Here is a 12,487-nt window from a genome sequence, read left to right as displayed (position 1 = left end):
TTGCAGCATTTCAGATCATCAGTGGAAATGAAGTAAACTGAACCAATATCCGGTTGTTTCTACAGCAGTGCAGTCTTCCCTGTATGAGTAGGTATGTGGTTTTCATTCATTTGTTTTCTTTCCCTGGTTCCTTTATTTCCACTCCGTCACTCAGTGTTCCTTCTGAGCAGGTGGCTACTGGGTCTGCTGGGGTTACAGGATGATTTTAAATTTGGCCAGTTCCACTCACATGTGTAGCCGACTATTTGTGTGTCTCTCAAAGGCTTAGAATGGAGCTCGGATGCTATACCCCAAGGACGCTGACAGATACACTCTGACTCATTAAAGGAGAGGTGAGTGTAAGCAGAGAGGGGAGAAGACATCAGCCGCCCACACGTCACCTTAGAGGAATTCTAAGCAGTGTTGTTTAGCGTACCACCTGGCCAGATGGAGATCACCACAGGGGTCATGGATGAGAATGCGGCCAACACCTCCACCGACTTCCTTTCTGTGCCTGCCTCCCATGGGGCCCAAGCTGCTCCGTTCCCATTCAACTTCAGCTACGGTGACTATGATACGCCTTTGGATGAAGATGAGGATGTGACCAATTCCCGTACTTTCTTTGCTGCCAAGATTGTCATTGGCATGGCCCTCGTGGGCATCATGCTTGTCTGTGGCATGGGCAACTTCATCTTCATTGCTGCTCTAGCCCGCTACAAGAAACTTCGCAACCTTACCAACCTGCTCATCGCCAACCTGGCCATCTCTGATTTCCTGGTGGCCATCGTCTGCTGCCCCTTTGAGATGGATTACTATGTGGTGCGCCAGCTGTCCTGGGAGCACGGCCATGTCATGTGCGCCTCTGTCAACTACCTACGTACTGTCTCTCTCTATGTCTCCACCAATGCCCTGCTGGCCATCGCCATCGACAGGTGAGTAAGGGGGCACAGAGACCATAGGAAAGGGGCATTGGAATTGTCCCTTCCTTTACAGCAGGTGTGGACTGATAAGAGAGATCTTTATTTCCCATCTGTGTGGATGCATGGCAGGGGAGGGTGGAGTTCGAATGTGGGCCCATTGACTGAATAGTAAGGAGTGTTTTAGTTTTCCAGCTGTGGGCAGACAGAGATAGGAGAGCTCCCTAGAGTTGAGCAGTGGGAAAGCTTTTGATCCCTCTGCTATGGACATGCTGTTAGACGTATCTGCTCAAGGTCTAGAGGTCCACAGGTAAGAGGAAGTGTGGAGGGACAAATTCAAGTTGCAGGCAGGTAACTCTTGAGTCAACTTGGAGAGCCTAAGGGAGATTTTCTGAAAATACAAGCACCCCTCCCCCAACCCAGCACCAGTTGATTTTAAAATAAGATTGATGATTTGTTTTAAACAAAATAGAAAAAAGAAAAAAAAAAAAAGAAAAGAAAGCAAAAAAGGTAACATACTTTTACATAACATACTTATACTTCTTTTTTTTGGTTACATTAATCAGTTTGCTCCTTTCCATACATTTGCATGCAACGCTATAGAAGACCTGCTTCCAGTGATGGGAAATCAAGGCAGTAAGAGCCGTCTATGCAAATCTTTCTTCTGTTGTGTTTGGTCTTCTCATTTAGGACAATCACTTGTGCTAAAGAACCAGGGTGGTTTTTGTTCCCACAGGACAATCTTTGCAAGCCCCTCTCCCCAAAGTTTACTCTCACTTACAAAGCACCTTAGTACAGTCCAGAGGGTCAGGGCCTCCGTGTACTCGTATCTGAACAGTCCGTCTCTCTCCCTGAACCCAGAGACCCTGGAGCCCAGACACCCTCCCAGTTTCGTGGGCTCTGGGGGAGTTTAGCCTACCCCTCGCCATCAGGACATCCCAGGGCAGTGTTCCGCGGAAGAGTACAGCAGATGGAACCTGTTTTCTGAATCCAAAGGCAGAACACCCAAAGATTGGATAACCTGGAAACAGGCCACTACCAGAACAGGGGCTCAAACCCTGTTCTCAAGAAGAAGCCTGGCTTTAAAAGCATTAAGCGTTGGGGTTTTGTCTCCCTTCTCCTGGAGGAACGGCAGGGAGTTCACTTCTTAAGCAGCCCCGGCTCTGTCACCTGTGGAAAGAAGGAGCTCAGAGTCGTCATCCCTGAAGAGGGCTATTTTGGCCACGGTCCTCCACAGGAATCCCGGAGCTTCTTGGCATTTCAGCCATCCAGGAGCAGACCCTGGGTGAATCAGGAAGGGGACAGTCAAGCCGAGTATCTGCCCCTTAGCCCCTTTCAGGGCTGTCAAGGAGGGACTCCAGGAACCTTGTCTCTGGCCTTTCTGAAAGCAGAGGCTGAAAGCATAGAGGGTCCTTTCCTGCAGTTTCACTCCAGGAGGACATCTTTGCAGACAACGTGCTCTCAGCCACTAGAAGTGGGTACGTTTGTGTCTGCTTTGGGGCAGGCTCCTGATCCCTGGACGAGATCCGTTTGAGGTTGTAGGGGCCCACTTGTCAGAAGGGGGTCACACTGCAGGAAGGAGTGGCTTCAAGGGCGCCAGAGGCCAGGATAAGTTAAGGGGCATCGGGTTATCCTGAACACATAAGACGTGATATCTGCGTCACCCAGTCCACCTCCTTCTACTGCGTTTTTTCATGTTCGTACCCTACTTTTATACCAGACTCCGCTGTCTGAAATCCTGCGGGCATTTCTCTTGCAGTGTGACTTTGTGTAATATAATTTAGATACAATAAGAAGAGAACATGCTTTGCTTCGTGGGACTGCTAGCGTTTACAGTGGGGTTGTGATTAGAGACTTGAAGCCAAACACTGGAGGAAAGTGCTGTTGCCTACACAGGCCGTCCAGGGGTCTTGGCCAATGAACTTGGCTGCTCCAAGGTGTGAAGTTCCTTTACTGATGTTTGTGATCTTTGCTTCGAGGTATTTGTATGTGTTTTTACCCTCCAGTTTCAGTTTCGTGGGACAGGACCTCATTGATTTTTGTGTGGCCATGTGTGTTGTTCAGGATTTGATCAGGGGTTTTCAGGTTCTATTTGGTTAATTTGGGGCAACTCACATGTATCTTGATATAACAAATACATTCCAGTTATAAAAATGCCTCTATTTTTGTTTCATGAAATCGGAGGAGTCGTGTTAGTGGTTATTCTGACAGGGGTCAAACCCCCACTGCTGTGGTGTTAGCAGCCAGCCCCATGAGAGTTCTTAAAGATCTCTCTGCCTCGCTTTTCTTATGGGTACAATGGGAGTAATAATAGACCTAAGGATTGGTTGCCTTGAAGATGAAAGGAAGTAATATATGTAATTGTTTGGAACAAGGCTTAAACTGGAGAAAGCAGCCAATTATCAGTGGATCTTATAATTCCTTAAATTATAAATCCTTATAAATATTATAAATCCTTATAATTATAAATTATAATTATAAATCCTTATAAATTATAAATTTATAAATCCTTAAATTTATAAATCCTTAAATTCCTTAAATTAACCCTTCCAGGAACAACAACGAAACAAACCCAAGTAAACTAATGAATGTTTTCTATTGAAGTGACTCGTTTTCATTGAAGTGATTGTTTTCAAAAGAAGATAACGCAAGGTTTCTAAGAAATGCAGCTGTGAAGCTGTAGTGGAACAGAAAGAACTGCTTACGTTCTAGCTCCTGTTTCTGTGGTTGGTCCCATGGTTCTCACAGACATCTACAGTAGCAAGGCTCCCTTGTCAGAGCTGCTTTCCGCCTTTCTCCAGCAAGCCTTTGGTTTGCAGGTCGGGTCAGTGCTCACCCTCCCCCACGTCCCCACTTACACCTGTTCACTTCGCCTAGGGCTCCTTCGCTCAGTGTCTCTTGGCTCAGCCTGGCTGCCACTGCTCCTCTCCTCACAGCCCTTGCTAAATGTTCATTCATTCAAACAATGCGTTGTTGTCCAGAAGCTATGATGTTACAGAGACCCGTCCAAGCACTGGGGATACGACAGTGCAGGAGAAAAAACAGCTCCTCGCTTTAGTGGGGCTTTTACCCAGAGGAGTGGAGACAGAGAACAATCAGGCAAATAAACAGAGGTAATTTCAGAAATGCTCTGAACAAAAAAGACAGACATTGAAAGTGACGGAGGATGGGAGCTGCTCCAGATACCTCGTCAGGAAAATGTCCCTGAGGAGAAGGCATTTGAAGGGAACGTTGAAAAAATAAATAAATAAATAAATAAAGCCAGTCTTGCGAAGATTGGGAAAACGCATTCCACACAAAGGACATTATTAGTGCAAAGGCCCCAAGACAGGAACAAACATGAAGGGTTCTAAGAACAGAGAAAAGGCTCCTGTGGCCTGAGGGAAGAAAGCCAGGCTGCAGTTAAATTAATCTTCCCTCTCCTACACATCTCCCCTCTCTTACTCAAAAGACCTTTACGAACTCCATTGTCTACAAAATATGGCTCAAATCCCTTCGCCTTTTATTATGATTATTGAGTCCCAGAGGGCCTCTCAGTCTCAGGCTAGGTAAACACATGGATGTCCCGTTTTCTAAAAGAGGTTGCAATCTTTTTGAGAACTGTCATGATGGCTTTTTACATCTCTATTCATTCAGTGCCAAACACTTGCTGAGAGTGAAGTTTTACCAAAGTCCTAGGTACCCAGAATTCACTGTCAGCAAAAAGTTACAAAAGAAGTAAGACTGAGCTCTGGAGGAGCTTACTGTCAGGGGGAGGGGTGGGGGCAGGTGAACTAACACTTAGTAAAAGTAAAGGATAAATTCTAAATGCAGTTTACAGAAGGGTGACATCATTGTGTATTAGAGTAGTCAAACGGGAGGAAGAGGACTTTTAAATGGCCTTCAACAAATGAGTCAGTAAAGGACAGGAGAGGTTTTCCACGAGGGTAGTGCATTTTTTGCAAAAGACGAGGTGGGAATGCTTGAGGTATGAGGTCCCTTGGGGAGGTCTGTGGGATCCTTGGGGGCAAGGAACAGAAGCAAAGTCGAGATCAGAAAGGATAGGGTCATATTCCAGAAGACCGAGGTATAGGTAGTCAGACCTGATGGAGCAGGAAGCTGAAAAAGATCATCAGAGGACTCTGTCCTCCAAGTTCTGGGTTCCCTACTGGATGTGGAGACACCTGCACTGGCCTTGATGTGTAATCCATAGATCCCAGAGCATATGGGGCACTGGGGAACTCTCCCTTCTTTAGCCAGAATCCCAGGGGAAAAGGCCAGCCAGCCTGCCCACTGACCTCCCTTCTCTTCTGTCTGCATGGGGCCAGCTAAGGCTTGAGTACCTGTGCTCAGTCTCAGGATGCACAGATGCTCCCCGGTGAGCTCACTGATGGGGCTGACTGGCCCAAAGAGCAGGTTCTGAATTCCCTGATGATCTCAGGAATGGCATAGAAGCTGCTGCGACCACCATTTCCATGGTTTGATCTGGGGGGTGGGGTCCTGGGTGGGGATAGAGGGAGCCCAAATACTCTTTGCTTAATCACTCAGCCTACATCACACAATCCCTGCCTGGATGTTTCTTTGTCCAGCAGCCTTCATTCTTTGTTCTCTGTGAAAGGTTGGCTCTAAGCGAATCTGAACCTGAGCCATTATATTGGTAGACACATAGGGCAAGCCAAGGGCATATGCATAAGAAGAGAAAAGTAGCTGCCAGTTGCCCAACTCCTTGGCACATCAATAGCTAAAAACTTGTGTTGGAGAGAAAAGAGAAAAAAAGGTGCTAAGATTCTGCTAGGATGCTAGGAGGGTAGGAAGAAGGAGTATTGCTTGCTCCAGTGGGAAAGGGAGGGGACAAGTGGCTTATTGGAGACCCAGATGGACTTGGGGCAAGATATGAATGGGTCTGCTTCATGGTTCTGTCGCTGTCTGGCTGTGTGGCCTTTGGCTGGTATTTAACTTCTCCGAATCTCAGTTTGCTCATCAGTGAAATGGTCATCTTCGTTCTCTTACCTATTCAATAGACTTGGGGATATGTAATAAGAAAGTGGACTTAAGAATGCTCTGTAATGGGGCACCTGCCTTCGGCTCAGGTCATGGTCTCAGGGTCCTGGGATCGAGCCCTGTGTCTGGCTCTCTGCTCAGCGGGGAGCCTGCTTCCCCCTCTCTCTCTGCCTGCCTCTCTGCCTACTTGTGATCTCTTTCTCTCTGTCAAGTAAATAAATAAATAAATAAATAAAATCTTAAAAAAAAAAAAAAAGAATGCTCTGTAAATTGTAAGCTGCTTTACAAACACAAGCAAGTGTTACTGTGCTAGAGTTCTGGAATTCTGATTCCAGCAGAGCCAAAGCCGCTGGCAATCCGTGGAACAGTTTAGCGATTTTCCTTTTGGTAAATAGATTTGGAGGGCCTCTTGCACAGCCCATGCAAGCCCTGGGGATGGAGTCGGGGTGAAGGCCCAGAGAGCCGGGATAGGATGAGCATCTGATGGAGAGTCACAGGTTACCCTGAAGATTAATTTTGACATGAAGATAAATAGATCCAATAAGATAGAAAGTAGCAGAGAACCTGAAAACAAACTATTTGCCAATAACAGGTTAAAAAAATTGCTACGTATTCAGAATAGCTCAGAAAAAATACATTTTATGTTGCTGACAATTTCTTGTAAATTTGAAGCTTATGATTGTTTATGCGCAGTTGAAGCTTATGGTCTGAGGACCCAGATGGGGTCCCGCAGGACCAGCCAAAAGTGTTCCTGGCTGCATGCAGGACAGAAAGCAAACATGAGCCAGCACGAGGGGAGAGCCATTTATTGAAGGTTTAGGGACAGTGCAGGGACAGACAGAGTGGGAGACTCAGAAAGGAAAGGAGGGAATCTCTCCTTTGTTTGAGGTCTGGAGTTTTTTAGTGGGAACTGTGGTCTAGTATATGTGTCCTCTCAGGCATCCAGGAACTGGTTAGAACAAAGACCAGGGCCCAGGGGTTCTGGAATATGCATCTGACGGCTTCATCGGGTCATTCTCACCGGGTCCTTCCTTAGGAGATACCTATTCTAAAAAAATCATTGACTTCTTATGCCTTCCAAGGAGGATATATACTTTTTGAGTTGTGAGGCATGTGTAAAGTGGGGGTGTGGTTCCTAGCAAGAATAGAAGCAGGATAAGGAGCAAAAAGGCATATTTTTATGGAGTCCTAGAGTTTCCCTCTCTCACAGTGTCTAACTGGAGCCTTGCAGTATCTCTGTGAGGTTGGCAAGGCAGGTGATATTCCCATGTTACAGAGGAGCAAACTGAGCCCACTAAGGGCTAAGAAAAATGCCTCAAATTCATATAACAAGTTTGTGGCCAAGCTGGAATTAGATTCTTGGTCTTCAGACTCCTCTTCTGCTCGTTCATTGAAAAAAGCACTCTGATCTTGAAACACCATAAAGACTTAGGATGTTGCCATTGAGAAAGGAAGGAATAGAATTATCTAGTGAAAATTCATGTAGTAAACAAGCGTAGAAATATTCTTTGACAGAACAATCAACAGAACATGGTGGGGCAGATAAAGAGGGAGAGAGTGAGTGAGAGCAAAGATGCCAAACTCTTAGACTTTGTTATGAGTCTGAGTGAGTTTCGTGCACTCATTAGAGTGGAAGATCTGCGGTCTTTATGAAGGGCCATACGTGTGCATTGACAGGAGCATTGCCAACACCCTATAGACATTCCCATTTCACCCTTCAGCTCTCGAAAGACTGGCAAGAGTGACAGGGACTGTTGCCGGTGGCCAAGCACGTGGAACAGCCAGTTGGGTGTACAGAGGGTGGACCCAACCCATCCAACTTCATCTCTCATCTCTGGAAGAGAGTGGGAATCTCACTCCAGCGAACTCTCCAAATGACACTCAGTGGAGTTGGCTGCCTGTGTTTGGGGGAAGAGGGACACAAACAGCAGGAATATAATCAGAAAAAAAAAATAGGAATGAACTTCTTCTTCCAATCAAAATACCAAGAACAATGACCTCAAAGAGATTTGTTTCAAAGGAAATAGACTCCGTCTGGCTTTCCTTCAGGCTTCTCTCACATTTGCTCTTGGCTCTACCTGGGATAAGCCATGGACACGTGAGAATGTGTTCATTTCCAAAGTTGTTTAGCCATTCCCTCCCACTTCACTCTCCATCTTGCTCATTCTTCAACTTCTACTCCCTGCCAGACAGAGAAAGTCTTCCAGGAAACCAGAGCTCTCTGGGAAGGAGGCTTTCATACCACACAAATGACTCACAACCCCCAGAAAGTGCTGTCTCCCCGTTCCTGGACCACTATGGCAACAGCAGTGTGGTTTTTTGCAAAAGGGCAAAAGCAATATCTTTTACTGTCTGGTGCTTTGTGGTTAAAAAAAAAAAATACATTCAATGTATATTCTTGATTGATTTTTCACATCAGCCATGAGATAGGGCTAAATGTTTTCTATCAAGGGTCCTGTGGTATATGACCTTGAGAGAGTCACTCATCTGTCTCCAGGTTCTGTTTTTTACACCCGGAAAATAAGGAAAGTGGTCACATGCTCTTCCTTCACCTTTGCATACAGAGCAATATTTTTAAAAATGTAGAATAAAGACCAAACTTTGCCCACTGCTTCCACTGGAAAGGGCAAGTTCTCCTGACAACTCTTTGTAATTATCAGGCCCTCTTACCTCTAAACAGTGGGATAATTAGGATGGAATGGCCCTGGAAACAGGAAGGACCTGGGAATAGTGCCAGACCAGAAACCAATGGAAGACATTACTACTACATTTAATAACAGCTACTCTTTATTGCAGATATATCATTTTTAAAACTGTGCCAAAAAATCACATACACTTTGGCACAAACAAGCAACCTTAATTTTGCAGGTAAGAAAACTGAGATTCGGAGAGATGAAACAAAACCTGCCTGAGCCTGCAATAGCCAGTAAGGGGCGGGACTGTGGTTTGCACTTCAGCCTGCTTCTCTTGAGAGCCCACACAGTTGTTTATCCTGCACACGTGCACCTTCTGTTGTTGCCGAAACAGTACCATCACCCAGAAATTCCCCCTGGCAGTGGTTGACCCTATTTCTGTTCTTGGTCTAGATATCTGGCCATTGTCCACCCGCTGAGACCCAGGATGAAGTATCAAACAGCCACTGGCTTGATTGCCTTGGTGTGGATGGTGTCCATCCTCATCGCCATCCCTTCTGCCTACTTCACCACCGAAACGGTCCTCATCATCGTTAAGAGCCAAGAGAAGATCTTCTGTGGCCAGATCTGGCCGGTGGACCAGCAGTTCTACTACAAGTCCTACTTCCTTTTCATCTTTGGCGTCGAGTTCGTGGGCCCTGTGGTCACCATGACCCTGTGCTACGCCAGGATCTCCCGTGAGCTGTGGTTCAAGGCGGTGCCGGGCTTCCAGACGGAGCAGATCCGAAAGCGCCTGCGCTGCCGCCGGAAGACCGTGCTGGTGCTCATGGGCGTCCTCACCGCCTACGTGCTGTGCTGGGCGCCCTTCTACGGCTTCACCATCGTGCGCGACTTCTTCCCCGCCGTGTTCGTCAAGGAGAAGCACTACCTCACCGCCTTCTACATCGTCGAGTGCATCGCCATGAGCAACAGCATGATCAACACTCTGTGCTTCGTGACCGTCAAGAACAACACCGTCAAGTACTTCAAGAAGATCATCCTGCTCCATTGGAAATCTTCCTACAATGGGAGTAAGTCCAGCGCAGACCTTGATCTTAAAACCACAGGGGTACCGGCCACCGAGGAGGTGGACTGCATCAGACTGAAATAACCTGATGGACCTTTCAAAGCTTAAACAAAGACCTTTGCGACATCGACGGGTGTCCTGGGATACAAACCATCAACCAAGAACCCTTGGTTTGCTGCAGAGGGCAGAGTGCATGGACGAGTGTGCGAACACCGTGCTCAAGGAGCTCAGCATTCCTAAACCTGATGTGACTGGATACCAGCACCAGTGGCCAACACTCACTGAAAGTCTCATTTGTACAGAGTAGGCACTGGTGAAACTTATGTATGTTGACAACATTTAATTGGCAGAAAGAAATAAGGATTAAGCCAAGAAAAATATTGGGGCATAGAAAGCCTGAAATGAGAGGCTCTCTGGAAGGGAACCCAAGTAGGCATCTAGGACTGTGGTACATGTGTTTATAGGGTGATGGTTTATCTGACCATCTCAGCTACTCATCAGGTACTGATGTAGCCCATATCTAGGATTGTCCTTAGGCTTGAGTTCACTCCTAACGTTTGTGGGGTTGGAGCAAGAATACAAAACAGGCTCCTAGTTCTTTCTTCGACCCTTTTATTCTCATCTCTGTTCCTGACTCTCACTGGGAGGACCCTTACATGCATGCACATGGACACCGCAATATGCATGGGCAAGTTCTGTCCAAACCCTCCTCCCCAGCACTGATCCATGGCTACCCCTTGGGCTTACAGCTGTGTCCATACATGGTGAGACTCATTATCAGGAGAAGCCACACAGACCCTGGAAGCCATTTGGTCAAGGTATTAAGGGGTTCTGGATATCTTGACTTATCCCAGGGAAGGCTTAGGCTCAGGATGAATATGTTCTCTTGGCTTCATGGACTTCTTGTCCCATGGGGAGAAGTGCAAATGGCAGAGCCCTGAAAGCCTGCACAGCTCAGGTCAGGAGCTCAGATTTTCGGGGTCAAAGGATGATACTGCTTCTACCTCTCAGTTATTCTGGCTTGGACCAATTAGGCTTCCTCCTAAATCCTTCTTTTCCTTCTCTTGTATCCATGCTTGTGAAACATAGAATCTTTGAAAGTAGACACAACACCTCATGGATACCGCTGTTGGCCATTTTCCATTTCCACCAGCTCTCACCCTCATTGTCACAATGTGAGAGCAAGATGTGTTCGTCACGAGTGCCCAAAGTCCATCACAGTTATTAATCCTTTGGATTAAGACTTGTTTTTCTTTTAAAATGGATATACCCTTGGGCATATCTGCCATATACCTGCCATATTTCTACTCCTCAGTGTAAATGAAGCCATGTGATCTAGTGGCAGATGGTGAAGGTTGGTGGTACAGCCCTGGGCACCCAAGAAAGATGGGGACATACAAATGGGTGGTCGGTGCCCAAAGAGATTCAGTGACTCCACAGACTTATGGAGGGCTCATCCTACTTTCTAACGCACCTTCGTTGTTCGGTGTTTCAAATTTTGGAATTTGAACTCGTGGAACCAGAAGATCTGATCCAGCCTCGGCTCTGTCCCCTGTGTGACCCTTGGTAAAGCTTCTCAAAGGGACAAAGATAATACCTGTGATAGCTCCTAATGAGGGGGTTGTGAAGAATCAATGAGATAATATGTGGGTAAACTCTTCAGCCATATGAGTCATCAAAGGAATGGACGAATAACTGTGTGTAATGTGCCTGACAAGGAAAAACTTGTCACCTTGGCTTATGTATCTAGAAATTTGAACCATCTCCCACTTTTTATTAATTATTGTGTGAATTAGTCCTTTACCTCTTTTTGCCGTGTTATATGTGTTACATTCCTAACACATGCTGGTACAACAAGGCAGTGAAATTTGGTGGTAAAAGTGTAACAGGAAGTGGTAGAGTGTCTCCAGTCAGAAGATGAGCTCAGGGTTTTAGGAATTTCAGAATCAGACTATCTTTAAAATCATGGAAGTGTTGGCCATGTTCCTGTGCCTTTTCCCAGCCAGCATGAATCTGGGCAATGTGATATTATTTCTCAATCTTTTTTTACTGTCATGAGTATGTGTACCTAAAGAGTAGACGTGTTCTTTTCCTCTCAAAGAATTCTAGAGTAGTACATTTCTAAGGCTATTTAACTGACACTCGTATGGCGTTTCCTCCCCAAATATAGTCAACTCTTGATTTTTGGCAGCAAAATTCATTTTTTAAATAGTTACTTTATTTCCCTGGAAGACCCATTCAGAAACTTATTTATTTCTTCCTATTAATTATCCAGCAGACTTATTCTACAGTGTAATGGGAATGCTCTCAGAGAATAAAAACTGATTAAACTATTAGCCCAAATCCAACATACCTTGGAAGGCAATTCTTATTTCTTATAAAATTACATATTACATTCTAAAATTGGGAAAGTTAGCTTTAGACCAAAAAATAATAAAAGGACATAATTTGTTGTTGTTCTGTTCACCTTTTCCATTAGAAATTCTAAGCAAGAATCGATGGTAAAATAGGAGATTTTTATATGTGACAACCAAACTTCTTTTTGCTTTTCAGCCTAGAACGTATCAACTTTTCACTTGCTGAGCCGTCTGTAATATTTTTAGATGTTGTGTCTGCTTGTGAATTTACAGTGAATGAAAGTGTTGTGTTGTGATCAAACAAAATAAAAAAAAGGTACATATATAATCACAGACCATAGTGCGCCTGTAATTTTCACCCCTCTTTCCCACCCCCTTCTCAGTTACGGTGTGGTGCTTCTTTCAGTGAGCACTGAATAGAGGCTGATTCCATGATCACAGCAATTGTGAGAACAGTACTAATTTATACCCCTTTTGCCTTCAAACCTCTCTTCTCTGTCCTAAGAAATCCTAAGAGATTTCACTGATTTAGGTCTTCTTCCTATAAGTCTGCTC

General features: G+C 45.4%; 1 protein-coding gene across 1 annotated transcript; it reads left to right on the top strand.

Annotated features, from left to right (window-relative positions):
- Positions 1–352: 352 nt before the first annotated feature.
- On the top strand, positions 353–12,258 carry PROKR1 (prokineticin receptor 1). The gene is made up of 2 exons (XM_032873748.1): positions 353–911; positions 8,963–12,258. The coding sequence occupies exons 1-2, from the start codon at positions 427–429 to the stop codon at positions 9,657–9,659; spliced, it is 1,182 nt and encodes a 393-aa protein (XP_032729639.1). The 5' UTR covers positions 353–426; the 3' UTR covers positions 9,660–12,258.
- Positions 12,259–12,487: the final 229 nt, after the last annotated feature.

This window comes from Lontra canadensis, unplaced genomic scaffold, assembly GCF_010015895.1.
Source record: "Lontra canadensis isolate GAN:19392208 unplaced genomic scaffold, GSC_riverotter_1.0 scaffold50, whole genome shotgun sequence".
In the NCBI taxonomy this organism is placed as follows: domain Eukaryota; kingdom Metazoa; phylum Chordata; class Mammalia; order Carnivora; family Mustelidae; genus Lontra; species Lontra canadensis.
The sequence above is the reverse complement of the archived record's forward strand: the minus strand, read 5'-3'. Positions and strand labels throughout refer to the sequence as shown.